Source organism: Myotis lucifugus, unplaced genomic scaffold, assembly GCF_000147115.1.
Source record: "Myotis lucifugus unplaced genomic scaffold, Myoluc2.0 scaffold_136, whole genome shotgun sequence".
Lineage (NCBI taxonomy): Eukaryota > Metazoa > Chordata > Mammalia > Chiroptera > Vespertilionidae > Myotis > Myotis lucifugus.
In genome coordinates this window covers 3,395,195-3,410,444 of record NW_005871184.1, presented here as the reverse complement: position 1 = coordinate 3,410,444, position 15,250 = coordinate 3,395,195, and the positions used below count along the sequence as shown (strand labels likewise).

Genomic DNA, 15,250 nt, shown 5'->3' with positions numbered 1-15,250 from the left:
ATATACACACACACACACACACACACACACACATATACATACACATACATACATACATACATACAGTGCTAAAGCCTTTTTGGAAATAACTTCATCAATGTGAATCAAGAACCTTAAAAAATTAATTCCCAGTGATTATACCAGACATTGATCCTAAGGAAGTAATCAGAGATAGGGGGAAAGTTTATGTATGTATATTTATCATAGCATTATGATGTATTGTAGCAAAATCTTAAAAGCAACTTAAATAGCCTAACAGGGAAATTGTTTAATAAGTTGTAGAACATCTATACAGTAATCACTAAATATGGTATTGAGGAAGAATATTTAATGACACAGGATGTTGGTTAGAATATAATAAGTTTTAAAAGCTGTCTCCCAAGCCACATGTACACTGGGATCATAATTTGTCGTAAATGTAGTACATACACACAAGTGAAGGGAAATGTACCAAAAATGTAAAAAGTAATTATTTCTGGACAGGAACTACAGGTGATTTTTATTATGTGTTTATACTTTTTTATGTCTTACAAATACTCTACAAGAGCATATATTAATATAATCAGGAAAATGCAATTTTTAAAAGAAAAAAGCTTATGGAAACTAGGTGTGCAATCATCCCTCCATCTGACTCACTAAGCACCTTCTGTGACAGAGTTTCACGCACCCGTGAACAGGAGCAGTCGCTTAAAAGTGGAGCTACTGCTTTGGATTTGATTTCCAACATAATTTTTATATACTCTTACAGGACAGTGGGCCCGTGTTTACTTACTGCCGTGTTTACTTACTGCCGTGCTTTGTTTTTGAAACTGTCCGAACGCTACATGCAGTGTCTACACTTAGATGCAGCTGGCGCAGCCTTTTATTTATTCCTTTCCTGAGAGTTCAGAGTCATTAGGAATTTTTTATTTTATTCTTTGCTTTAAATAATGACACATCTTTTGTCCTCTGCCCTTGGGGAAATAACTGGAACATTTGTTGCCACCGGCCCAGTTAGCCTCAGATTTACATTGTCGGGTTCTCCGAGTTAAGATTACCAGTACACAAGGCAGTCTTTGTGAATTTCCCAAAGCAAGAAGATTGTAGCTTTTAATCCCATCTCAGATGCCTACGGGGCAAAGTTCTTTGGACAAGGTTCATCCCTTCTTTTCACTGTGTTCTGGGAATAGCCTAGCGAGACACCCTTTCAAGGTAAGTTTTTACCCACCTGCCTCCAAGATTTTATAAAATCCTAAAATTGGGGGTGGCATTTGATCTGTAGTTAATCTTTAAACCACAGGAGAGCTGCATGATGCCTCTGAACTGACCTCTGATAATGTGCTGTCCCTAATAGCAACTTTCTCCTTCCCATTTCAGGTCTGCTTTCTGTTTCTCTCCAACTCTATATACTTCTGCATTGGCGTCGCTTTAGTGCACTGTCATTCATCACAGTGACTTACTGTCTATTGGAGAGCCTTTCCTGGGCCTTCTTAGAATGGAGCTTTTACTTTAATCTTTAATTTGTGGCTTTTTTCATGGAGTTCACTTTAACTCTTCTTGGGTTAACAGCTTGCAACACTAGAAGGTCATTTGTCCTAAGCTAACTACGGACATATTTATCATTTTCCAGAGGTAAATGCTATACCAGTTTAGATAACTTCTACTCAGTGATGGAGCTCAGATTGGGATGGAAGTTGTCGGATTCCCAGGCGCGGGTGCCTGAGAGACCTAGCAGGAGAGAGCAAATGCTGTCATTCGAGAGCACCCACAGTATTCTCTGCTCTTCAGTTGTGGTTCTGAATAGTTCTGGGTTTTTTGGTAGTGGCTCTTGTTTTAGGGGGAGTTGGAGAGTGTAATGGGCACAGTTTTCCGTTGTGGTTCCTCCAACCCCTACCTATCCACTGTGACCGCTAGGAAGTTGCATTTGAGTGCAGGGGAGTAAATACTAAAATCTGTCCTCTTGGAATTTTTGGTGTTTGAACTTTTCCAGGGAACACATAGAGGATTTGATGAGCTAGAAGCAACAGTAAGGAGAAACAGTGAAGCAAACTTATTACCAAATGGCCCCTAGTAATCATTTATTTTTCATCATAATTAAATATTCCCAAAATAAAATGTATATGTCAGTGTGTTGACAATAATTGGGTTCTTTTAGAAAATATGTTTAGTATTGTTATGTGTGTATTTTAATTGAAAACAACTTTATTTTTCTAGCTATAGGAAAAATTGTGTTACAGAATACAGAAAGTACAAAATAGTATAACTCATCTAAATTCTATCACCTATCTATAACCACAGTAAGATTTAATAACCAGATTCTGACTTTTTAATATATACACACGGAGTTCCCTCACAAGCTCATATAATTTTATGCATGTTAAGTCATACCATACCTGTATTGTGTGACCTGCCTTTTTTCCTCTGCAGTATCTTTCCACATCAGTAAAAGGAAATCTGTGTCACCTTGCTTAATTTCAGTTATTTGGATGTGACATGATGTCTTTGGCTCCTTATTACAGACATTTGGGTACCATCGGTAGTTTGGGTTCATCCTTATGTTTATAGTTTGAACACTTTACCAGTTTTCATTTTCAGAAGTAGAATTTCTGGGTCAAATAATAATGTATTTTAATTTTTTAAACAATTTCCAAGCTGCCATAAACATTTTTTAAAAATTTAATAGCATGGTATGAACTTTCACATAGGTGGCTACTTTGCAACTCATTTTTGTCTTTTGCTGCTGTAGTTGGTTGTGGTTTCTTACACTGTCTGAAAATCCGAACTTTCCAAAGGAAACAGTTGTGGTTTCTAGGACAGTTGATTCACAACTGTAAACTGCATGATACTGTTACATCTGGGGTGTGTGGTTTTTTTCCTTTAAGCTAGTGACAATGTCAAAAGCAGAAGAGAATGAATTTTACTGTTAATATACAATGAGAAATTTCACACTTTTCTAAGATTGCTATAATTTGCTTCCTGGGATGAAAAGACTGCTGAGATTTCGTTTTCCTTTCTCCTAGAGCAGTGGTCGGCAAACTGCGGCTCGCGAGCCATATGCGGCTCTTTGGCCCCTTGAGTGTGGCCACGAAGTTTCAATCGCACTGTACGTGCCCCCGCACGTGGTATTTTGTGGAAGAGCCACACTCAAGGGGCCGCAGTTTGCCGACCACTGTCCTAGAGCATTAAAACCTAGGGTGTGTATTTGAAACACTGCATTTCATCTGAGAATCCTGTGGTCTAGTCCTCTGGGCAGCAGCTTCCCCGTCGAGGTGTATCGGAGATGTTACCTCTGCCGCTGCAGCCATGCAGGCAAGAGGGCAAGGGTCTGCCATCGGGAGGAGGCCCCTCTCCTTTCCCCTTACTCCCCATCAGGCCCTGTCCTCCCGGGCCTCCCAGTGTCACCGCCTTGCCCGCCTGACTTAGGAATCTATTTTATCTTCTCTCCTCTCTGTAATATTACTCCTGTCTGACCTTGTGTAATAGTTACTTAGTTCTCCTAAGAACAGTGTCTATGGACATTTCATCTTGGTAACTTCTGCACAAACTAACTACTAACTGCCCTACTAAAGTCCTTTGCTCACCATACGTACTCAGTAAATATGAAATGGCTCAAGTGTTGATAACTGCATTGAAAAGATCTACAGTTCTCTTGTGTCTTTCTCCTTTACTTTCACACAGAACACTTCATTTCTGACACTCTAGTCACCAAATGTGTGTGTGTGGCAAGGGAAGCAATTCTGCAGCACCAGCTAGGTGTCCTACAATTTAACTCAATTCTGACTCTACCCAGAGATAGCATCAGATCCCTCTGATTAAGGGTGCAGTCCCATGAAACTGCCGCCCCACTTCAAAGGCCAATCAAAAATAGTAGGTCCCCAGGGTACTCACAGCTTTTGTCCTACTTGGTTACAAGTCAGAGCTTCCCATGACATCTTCCCCCTTGAATTTGATTGTTTGCTAGAACAGCTCACAGGACTGAGGGAAACGTTAACATTTGCCAGTTTATTAAAGGATAGGCTAAAGAATGCAGATGAACAGCCGGGTGAAGAGACACACAGGATGAGGTCTGGGAGGGTCTCAAGTGCCTGCTTCTGCTCCTGTGGAATTGGGATAGGTTTGGAACTCTGCACTGTTGAGATTTTATGGGGGCTTCCTCATGCAGGCATGATCAATTATACATTCATTTCCAGCTTCCCTTTCTAGCGAAGTGGGGAGAGCGGGGGGCAGGGATGAAAATTCTAACCTTCTAAATACAGCCCCATCCCAGGAAACATTTAGGAGCTCACCCAGATTTGAGTCATTCTAGCAAAAGGTGCTCCTTGTGCTCTTATCACATAGGAATTTACAAGAGTTTCAGGAGCCCTTTTGTCAGGGACTGGGGACGAAAACCAAATACATATTTCTTACAATAAATCATAAGTTCAGAATAACTTGCTGTTACTTTTTCCAGAACCATTTGTATTTCCTTGCTGATATTTTTGTTTTTACTGTGCTAGGGGAGAAGATAGACCTTGGACTATGTTACTGATTTATTAGAACAGGACCTCTAGGCATTTTTAAAAATTAGCTTGACAGTTCCTTTGTTAATCTTTATCATGTTACCAAGAGAATTACATTATTGTTAGTTTAACAGCACCTCAGCTGTTACATTTGTCATTTGGTCTACTTACATTGATTTATTTTTTCCCTGTGTTCAATACTTAGTTTAGTGTGTGTTTTTTTAATCCTATTCCCTCTGTTTTTTAAAAGTTATGGCAAATAAAGGAATCCAGTTTGTAGCCAAATCCGAATATCGGGCACACGTTGGTGTCTTGTAAACGGTAAACTTGACATTGAGTATCTATGATGTGCTAAGTACTTTAAATTTGTTAGCTTTTATTTTCCCAAAGTCCTTGAAAGAGTTTTGTCATCAGTAGTTGGGACTTCCAGAAGACTCCCTCAAGAAACTGTAATAAACTTTTAAAAAGTAGCACTCTAAATAAAAGACACCTAGCTTCAAAGCAAGAATGTAACTTGGTTATATTTGTCTCTAAACTTAACTGTAACTGTCTTCTTTAGTAATATTACTGTGGAAAGAATTTATCAAGAAAGAGCAGTCTCACAATCATGTGTACATGAACAATGGAGAGGCGCCTGGAGCCCATTCAAGTGCTACCTCTCAGGAGGGAAGGTGCTTCAGCCAGTTCCCTCATCCATAGGAAAGAAGTGACGAGGCAGGGCCGGAGGCCTTGTTAGAGCAGTGGCCCCACCAACCAAGGTCTGTCTCGGTGTAAAAGCCAGGGCCCCTTCTACCAGAACACACTGCCGTCATTGCGTCACCATGTACTTACTGTAAGAACAATATTTGGCAATACAACCCAATTAAATATTTCCAGAGCTGAATTAGTCTGCTGATTTATTCACTCTTAGATCTGAAACAATGATAGTCAAGAAAATAGTAGAGTGAACCTCAAATAAGCTGTGCTTCCTAATTCAGGGTCCTTATACAGATCCAGTATTGTCTCATATCTTTTTTTTTTAATTTATCTTTATTGATGTAGGTATTACAGATGTCCCCTTTTTTCCCTTTATGACCCCCTCCACCCCATTTCTACCCCACCCCACTTCTCCCCCACCCCCCAGAACTTCACTGCAATAAAAAATGTCTTTGTTCTTATGCATCTTAAAAATAAGATTATAGTCTGTTAGGTACAGCGTTTTTGACCATTTAATACAAGTGTGTGGAGAGGAGTGGTGGTGCTAATGTTTCATTACCAGTCTCATGGCGCACACACACAGTGACTCCTTTTCTTGTGAGTAGGTGTGTTTAGTGAGCACTCAGGCACATTGGGCACAATTCTGATCAGTACAATTCTGAATTATACATTATCTATAGCAAAATTTTAATCCAGTCCTTCCTTCTGTATCAGCTAGCAAACCTTTAGATTACTCCTCTCTGAAATTTGTGAATATGTATTATAATGATACCAATTAAAGTTAATATAGTTTTTTTAGACTAGGCAAAACATGTTCAAGGCAATAAAGTATCATCCCTAGAAAAATGAAATGTTCTGGGAAAGAGACGAATTGTTGATGCTACCCACCCACCTTTTTGATTCATGATACTGTTGTCGTTATTGTTTTAATAATTTGAAGATACTCCAGAAGACAATTTTTTTTTATTTTTTTATAAATCCTTCAGCATGGTGTCCATTCTTTATTACAATAAAATCCTAAGCATGACAAGGTAAAGTGGAGAACAACGTCAAAAGGAGAAAACACACCTTTTACTAGTACCTTTTAGGGGAGGAGGACTCTTTTAAATTGATTCCATTGCTCTGACACTTATAACTTTACATTTTGTTTTCAAAACGAAAACATCCAGTTGAGCAGAAAAGTACTGTAGATGGGACATGCGAAGGGGAAAGTGGGGGAGACCCCTTGTACATACCACCCAGTCCTACACAGAAATTCACTTTCCTGATCTCTGCACAGATCTTGAGGATTTTTGTATTTTGCTTTAATAACGTAGACTTTTATTTTCTTTGCTAGTGGCCTGGTGCACGGATTCGTGCACATTGAAAGGAAATCAGGAGTTCGTGCCCGTGTGCCCGGGGAGTTTCCACATCCCCGTGAGCCACCAGGAATTCACATGGGGAATCTGTCCTCCTCCCCGCAGCTTCCTGAAAAAATATTTCCAAATATCCCTTCTGCGGCCAGGGTCCCGCCTTGCCAAGCTGGAGGTCCCTAGTGGACGCCTTGGGCCGTGCTGGACACTTTCCACTGCTCAGAGCCAGATAAGAGACACTCCAAGGTGAACAATACAAAATTGGGGATCTTGGGGGATGGGGGTGCTCTGTTGCCCACGCTCCCACCCTTCAGATCCATCTCTCTTTGACTTTTACCCCAGTTGTCAGTCGCCACCTTTGTGGACAATGTTATATTGCTGCCTTCCTCTGTAGCTCCGGGGCAATCATTAAAGGATGAGATTTGATCTCAATGCCTAAGGCAGAGTTCCAGGAGCTGGTGGTGATATCAGGCTCGTCCTGGTTACTCTGAGTGTCCACGCTTCAACCGTTCTCTGGAGATTGTAACTGCAGGCTTATGGGGTACAAGGGATGTAACAGTGCGCTAAGTGGCAGGCGGCTGGGAAGGAGCCCGGCCGGGGCCAGGTGCCACACTGCTCCCACTCATCCCGGCCCCGCTATGCCTACCACTGCTTCCACTGCTTGGTAGCCTGCTGCGGAGGCGAGAGAGGCTCGTGAAGCCACAGCTGCACTCGCCAGGCATGAGCCTGGCTTCTGGCTGAGTGGCACTTCTGCTGTGGGAGTGCACTAACCACCAGTGGGTAGCTCCTGCCTTGAGCATCTGTCCCCTGGTGGTCACGTGTGCATCATAGCAACTGGTCAACCAGTCATTCCAGTCGTTCCAGTTCGGTTGTAAGAGTCGCTTAGGCTTTTATATAGATAGATGTGACAAATATAGTTTCTAGTTCAAGAAAATAAAGAATAAGATAGGAATATTTACCTTACTGACTTTCACAAGGTCACCTAACAAGTCTGTAAAGTAAAATGATGTGATAGTTGATAGAGTACATTCTTGTGAATTTATAACCCTACATATAAACTTAAATCTGTAGCATATTGTCCAAGGAATATACCTGAAAATTACAAATACAAATATATCTATATATAATGTATTTTAACACTAACTTACTATAAATAATAGTAGCTAACATATTGTGCTTTCTCTGTATGAGACACTTTCTAAGTGCTTTACACATACAGATCCACATTGCAGAATCCAAAAAAGTTCTGAAAACCAAAAGTGGTTTTCATAAATTTGCCATAACTCATTTAATACTAAAACATGACCTGAATTTACTTGAAGCTATTTAGAATTTTTTATTTATTTATTAGTCCCACCCAAGGATATGTTTCTATTGATTATTGATTTTTAGAGAAAGAGGAAGGCGGGGAGAGGGGGAGAGAGAGAGAGAGAGAGAGAGAGAGAGAGAGAGAGAGAGAGAAACAGCAATGTGAGAAACTGATCAGTTGCTTCTGGTATGTGCCCGACCGGGGATCGAACTTGCAACCTAGGTATGTGCCATGACCCAGAATCAAGCTCACACTTTTTTGGTGTATGGGGCAATGCTCCAACCAACTGAGCCACCCAGCCAGGGTGAGGCTATTTATAGTTTTTATTGAATCTATTTAATTTGAATATTCATTTATTACCTGCAGAAATATTAATGTGCTTGATTGTGAAGTGCTGCCCCAGACCTACTAGTTCTACATGTTTGTGGGTCTCAGGTATATCATTTTACCTTTTTAAATAGATTTCAAAATAGATTTAGGCAGAAAATATTCAGATAAAGGATTTGGACCCTATGTTTACTCTTTTACTCCTCACACCAGTGCTGTAAGATAGGTATGTTCTTTTCTCTGTTATATAAGTGAGGAAACTGGCTGAGAAAAAAGAGATGAAGTACCTGGGCCACGGTCATACAACCAGTAAGGGGTGGAGCTGGGATGTGAGCCCAGGCGGCTGGCTCTTCTGTCTGTTTTCTGAACCGTCATGCTCTCCTACCTCTGTTTATAAAATGACTTAACTTGGGATGTTGATGAAAGTTTAGGAATCTAACCCTGGTCCTCTGTGCTGTACTCCTATGCTTGGTTTTCTAAGGCATTAATTTCTAGACTTTTGAATTGGAAGGCTTATGGGGTACAAGGGATGTAACAGTGCGCTAAGTGGCAGGCGGCTGGGGAGGAGCCTGGCCAGGAGCCTCGTGTCTAGTAGGGTATAGACACTTGCATTCCTTTTATATTATTGCCCTCGGTGTCTGACCTAACCAGTAGTCTATATATATCCAGTTTCCGAAAAGTTCTACTCTAATCATATCTCACATCACTTGATCCTCATCTGTTTCCCTGTTTTCTGAATTTAAATTTAAATTTTAACTTTGACTATATTGGTATCTTTTTTTGTACATCTTTGCAGAGTAATTGATTATATATTTGACACTGTACCCTTACAGCCCCCTTATTTAATAAACTAGTGAGAGAGTAGGACAAATGATATTCTTTTCCTAGGTGATGATTCCAAATTACTGCTTCAAACCATATGCTGGCTTCTTACATTTTCAAGAAGGAAGGCTTATCATAGACAGTGTAGTCTTTGCCCATTTTCTCATTTTTATTATGCTTCATCCTCTAAGAATTTCTCTTTACTTTCTGTGTATTTACACATGAAATTCGCATGATTTAGTGAGTTTAAATATGAATATTGCAGTTGTGTGGAATAATAGTTTCAGAGTTATTGAAGGATGAAGCTAAATCTATTTTTAAATTTTTCTATAGGTTCTCAAATTTTATTTCAGCATAGATAGTGATCTTATATTATATTTGTAATCTTTATATTCTTTCCTGTCCTTTTGCCTCACATGGAATATTCCATGTACAAGAACATTGAATTTATATAAGGGTAGAGGGTACTATACTTTTAAGCAAATAAAATCTGCCTTTATTGAATTATAAGTGAGTTATTTAGTCTCAGTCTTAAGGCAGTATCCTTTTGTTTTGAGAAACGAGAACTGTGGGGGTAAAGGGCGTTGGGGAAGGCATTTAGATTTTTGTTGTTTTTTTTTAAGAAGAGTCATTAGTTTGCATCATCACATTTGTCCTGCATGTAAAAAAATATTCCATATGTGTTTCAGCTTCATTGAAGTGATCAAAATAAATGTTGAATGAGGTCAACATTGTATATAATTAGAATGCAAAAAGCTTCATCTTGATTTTCTGTGGGCAAAGAAAAATCTGCATTACTTTTTTATGGGATATGAATCTGTTTCCTTTTATTAGGAATTTTGAAATTATTAATCTTAGCTTTGAAACATATTTAATAGAATTGATACCTGTGCTTAGTCCTCCAGGGGTGTATTCCCAGCCCTTTTCACTGTTAATCGCTGGTTTAAGTGGAAAGAGTTCTAGAAATCTGCCTTTCAGTTATCCTTTTTGAAACCTTGTTTTTGATATACTTTTCTTTCTTGGCTTGCATGACACTTTATCTTTCTTTTCCTTTCTTTTTGCCGTTTGCAAAGACTCTTGGGAGGATTTGACAGATTTGGTGGAGCAAATGCGTGATGATACAGAAGGTGCGTGCCACACCAACATCTTTCAGCTTTTTTTTCTTTCTTTTTAAAAAAATTTTCTAACTACGGTTTGATTGTTTTTCATAAGAGGGGATATCATCTTTAGGTTTTATTTCCCATGGCAGTAACTGGAGCAGTAAGCATGTTTGCCAGGTTTTTCATATCAATACTTCATACGGGATTAGAGTTTTCAGAGTCTTGCATTTAAAATCTTTTTCCTTGTGGTTTCAACTAAAGTGGCATTAACCTATGTTTATACTGTTCCCTTCAAATATTTGTTGAATGACATGTTCAAAAGGGACTTTATTTCAAGATTACATCAAGTTTTTCTATGGCTTTTTTTTTTCATTTATGTGTTGGGAAAATGTGAAACATTTTATCATTCATGAAAATACATATATACATATTCATATGATGTATATATTTCTGTGAATCCCACAGTAGTCAAAACAAACATATCCCAGTAATCTCAAGTATTTGGCCTGGACGGTTGCTTTGATTTGTAGATTTCCGTGACATTGAGTACTTTCAGCTTGGTCATCATTCCTTGCTGGTGGAATTACATTGAAAAGTTGCACATATGTTGCAATGCATGAAGGTTCCCCAAACCAATCAATCTTCTGTAATTGTCACCTAATTTTAGGAAGCTCAGGGTGATTTACACATTTTACAATAGAAATGGAAAAATTGAAGTTTGGCTCCACTTCACTACATCATTTTACATTGTCCCTTTGCCTGGGCATTAAAGGTCGCCAGCTTCAGTGCACGCACCTGATCTGCCCAGACTGGCCTTTTCACTGACTGTGTGAGCTGCCCTCAGCCTCCTCTCCTGACTTGCTCCTGTGATGTCCCGCCCAGAGCATTCACTCCCCTTCTCCCTTCCCCCAGCCACCTGCACCACCCTTCAGTCCAGGTGAGAGCTCCAGGAGGGTCCCTGGCCGCTTTGGCCCACATTCATTTCTCCATTCACTCAGGTCCTACAGAACTTGGAGCTTAAGGCTCTTTCCTTATATTCTTGTATTTATTATCCTAAAGGATAAAATCCCTAAGAGCAGAGATTGTCTTAAACTTCTTGGTGTTCAAATCAGACCTGGGGTGGTACACCAGACAAAACTAAGACAGTTTTCATTCTCCAGTGCTGCCCAGGAGTTTCTTCAGCACTTTACTTTGAATGAGTAAATTATCCTGAGTTTTATCTCATTTCCTATAGTGAAACTTATCTTTTTATTATATTCTTGATTCTGCTTTTAGTATAATTAGTTATATATAGTTCAGTGAAAAAAAACAAATCAGCATTACTTGTTGACAATTCACAGACAAGAACAAAAAGAGGAGAGTATAGATTGATTCAGTGAGTAATTTTTACTATTATGTTAGCTGCTATTATTATTTTCCAGGCACCACATGGGTTTAAGGTTTTGATTTCTTTAGTAGACTAGGTACTAAAGAAAAATGCTACATAAAAGCCAACAAGTCTATGCCTTCTTAAGGAATCCTTCCCCGTGACTCAACCCTGGTAAAATTATATTTTTCTTAATACAAAGTACTACACTACTGCAGATATCAAGCCTACTGTGAGAGTCAGCCTCCTTTTCCATTTTGTGTTTGCTGGAATTTTTGTAAATGATTATCATAGGTAAAATTTAGAGGGGAATTAAGATTAACTGTAACATTAGAGCCCATAAAAAATCCAGAAGATGTGAATTGTGTCAATACTCTGATGATCTTAGTAGATTATCAGTCAAGTGGAATATGGTAATGTTGGCCAAGAACTGTTTATAGAAAAACCTTTCTGGAATGTAGTTTTTAAAAAAATGTTTTTTCAGAGTGGGTGGAGGGAAATAGCTTTACTTGTTAACTTTTGAGTCATGTCATCCTTGTCTTCTTTTATATCATTTTACACTTTTGTCTCATGTCAGTTATGTGAAATGCCAGAAATTTTACTGTCTTATATAACTTTGAGCTTTTTAAATGAGTACTTATAGCAAAAATAAGTACGTTATAACACTCATAGCAGCTCAGGGTCTGGGGAGGATCCTGGTTTCAAACCCTGGGAAAGTATGTGGACTCAGATCTTTTCCAGAGACCTTCACTGCTGAGCTGTTTCACTTCTGTTTCTTGCCTGTTCTATGGATGTGCCATAACGGTTGGCTTTTTAATAGATAAAATGTTAACACTGACTTCCAGACTCCTGAAAAAATGCCTTTAAAAATAACAAACTCTAGGAAGTTGCAGATTTGAACTTTGTTTTTCAATTTTGGCAAGATCAAAGGTTTTTCTGGGGAACTGATTTCTCACAGTGATGGTTGGTTTTACATTCAGTGTGTCTGTAGCTCATGTCTAGTAGAACATGAAGTGTCTTCTCAAGGTGATCAGTTATCTCGCATCTCATCTCATTATTTGTAAATTCGTGTCTACAAGTTTTGAAACTCACTAGAAAATTATGATTAAATGAACGAAAAATCGCATAATTTACATTTTTAGTTTTGCTATAAATATTGAATTCTTTTTTATACTTATTACAAGCCTTGTAAACAGATTCTGTGAATTTTCAGTTTCCCAGATTACTCTCCATCTCTCTGAGCATTGAAATGTTTGGGACATTACTTGAATTAGGGAAATAATACAGCCATGTGAAATGTCATCTGGTCAAGATTATATTCTAGTTCCTTGGACTACTTCCTTTTGGGTTAAGATTTGATGTCCATCGTCTTGAAAAATGGAAGGAGCATATCTAAGAGATTTTCTCAGCATCTAGCACTGTGTCATATAGTCATTCAATAAAGGCTTATTTTAAATTAACTAAAATTGTCATATTTATGGAGGACCATAATACTTTTAATAGCTAACAATTTTTGTGCTTAGTATGTCCCAAGCATTTCTAAATAGTTAACATATGTGAACTTGTTTAATCTTCAAAAGCCTATTATCATCTTATAGATGAGAAAAGTGAGGCCTATTCCCTGTGGGATACTACTCAGTTATAAAAAAGAATGCTATTGGCATGCAACAACCTGAATGAATTTCTAAAGAACTATGCTGAGTGGGAAAAAAAAAAAGCCAACTTAAAAAATCTACATACTATATGATTCCATTTGTATAACATTCTTGAAATGATAAAACTTTAGAAATGGAGACTAGTGGTTGCCAAGGGTTAGGAGAAGGTGGGGGCTGGAGGGAAGTGGGTTTAGCTATAAAAGGGTGATATGAGAGATCCTTATATTGATGGAGCATTCTGTATCTTGACTGAAATTTAATGTCAGAATCCTAGTTATGATAATGTACTCTAGTTTTGCAAAGGGTTGCCTTTGGGGGAACTAGACTAAGGGTTTGTGGTATCTATGTATTACTTCTTTTTTAAAAAATATGTTTTTATTTATTCTTTAAATATATTTTTATTGATTTCAGAGAGGAAGGAAGAGGGAGAGAGAAATCGAAACATCAATGATGAGAGAGAATCATTGATCGGCTGCCTCCTGCACGCCCCCTACTGGGGATCGAGCCCGAAACCCAGGCATGTGCCCTTAGCCAGAATAGAACCCGGGACCCTTCAGTCCACAGGCCAATGCTCTATCCACTGAGCAAAACTGGCTAGAGCTATGTATTATTTCTTATAACTGCGTGTGAGTTTTCAATTATCTCAAAATAAAAAGTGTTAAAAAAAAAAAAAAGAGGAGAAAAGAAACGTTCACAGAATCACACAGCTTGGGAGGAGTTCAAGTTGTGTTCAGACTCCAGAGCTCAATGCTTTTAACCACTGCACCAAAGTCTTTAAAAAAATTTTTTATTAAAGATCCACTATAAAAGTATATTTTCATCAAACTCAGTACACACATAATTTATTTGTATATATCTAGAGCAAAAGGTCCATGAAACGGTATGTAACCTTACTATGTGGAACATGCTAAATCGATTTTATACTGCACTGAGGGGTGTGACCTTTAGTTCAAGACATTCCAGAATCCTTTCTGCCTCTCTGGTATGTATCCATTTCATCCCTAGCTACTAAGTTATATGTCATTCCTGAAATGACTGGGTTCTGTTCCCAGCCTATAATTGCTGGCATCTTTTAAAGGCTGGGCCACTAACCTATGTCCACCTATTTCCCTTTAAACCATCTCCTGGTGAGAGCATCTTTTCTAATAATTAATGCTATTATTCTTATGCTAGTGATTATCCAACCCTGAATTTTAATTTGTATTTATAATGATCTGGTGAAAATTATGCTGAGAATGCTTTCACATAAATATCCTTTCCTGTATCCAAAACCAAGCTGATTTTACCCCTTATCTCCAAAACAGTTACTCAGTCTTTTCATTTCTATTTCCAGCCTCACAGGGCAAAAACCTTGGGTTATTAGGAGAGGCAGAAGTTTCTCTTGAGCCTGCAGCTAAAATTGGCTTTAGCTCAAAACAATCAGCATAGCACAGAGGCACATCTTGGGCGACTCATTGTGGACCCTCACATATCAATACTATATTCTTTGTTATTGCTAAATAATATTCCATTGTACGTGTCATTTTATGTATCATTTTATGTATCCAATTGTTACCAGCAAGACGATGAGACCTCGGTTCTTATCTTCTTGAAGGAAAAAATTCAGTATAGAGACAAAGTGCAGCAAAGCAAACAAGAATTTATTGGCAGCAGCAGAAGCACATTGAGGACAGTAAAACAAGGAAGAGGATAGCATAAGAGAAGCAACTTAAGAGCATAGATGGGGCTGCTTTAGCTTACTGGGAAGCAGAGAAAAGGGGGCCTTGGAGACATGTTCAGAGGGTTAGCACCAGACGAGCTGCCGCTGCCCATTGCTCCTCTGGTTGCAAGTCTCAGGGAGTCCATTAGAGTTTATATGATGGTGCCTGTCGGGGAAACCGTGGGAACTGGCATGGCATGCTCCTCAGAGGGAGAGCCTGTGCTGGGACCTCCGTTCTAAGAACTTTTAAGGGTGGAGATTTCAGGGGTAGTCCCTGGGGAAGATCTTAATAGAATATTCATCAGCTTTCCAGGTAGGTCTTTTCAGGGTCGTGGTCTCCACTGATTGGTCGGAGCCAGGGCAGGGGGTCATTAGTCACTGCAGTTGGTCCTCGAATCACTTGCCTGGTTTTGCTGCTTTTCTGGGCCTGGAGCTGAAATGCAACT

The 15,250-nt window shown here is 38.9% G+C and overlaps 1 protein-coding gene across 17 annotated transcripts in view; it reads left to right on the top strand.

Moving 5' to 3' along the window:
* Positions 1-15,250, top strand: part of RUFY3 (RUN and FYVE domain containing 3) — a 60,429-nt gene that overhangs the window by 6,990 nt on the left and 38,189 nt on the right. For 14 of the 17 annotated variants that reach the window (XR_002830638.1, XR_002830641.1, XR_002830640.1 and 11 more), the window contains exon 2: positions 10,058-10,111. The exons of the other annotated variants lie outside the window; for them this stretch is intronic. Coding sequence is in view for 6 of the 14 variants with exons in the window: in XM_014460644.2 (XP_014316130.1) it covers positions 10,058-10,111 (54 nt within the window). In the remaining 8 variants the exon portion in view is untranslated. The remainder of the gene's footprint in view (positions 1-10,057; positions 10,112-15,250) is intronic. 17 annotated transcript variants of the gene reach the window in all.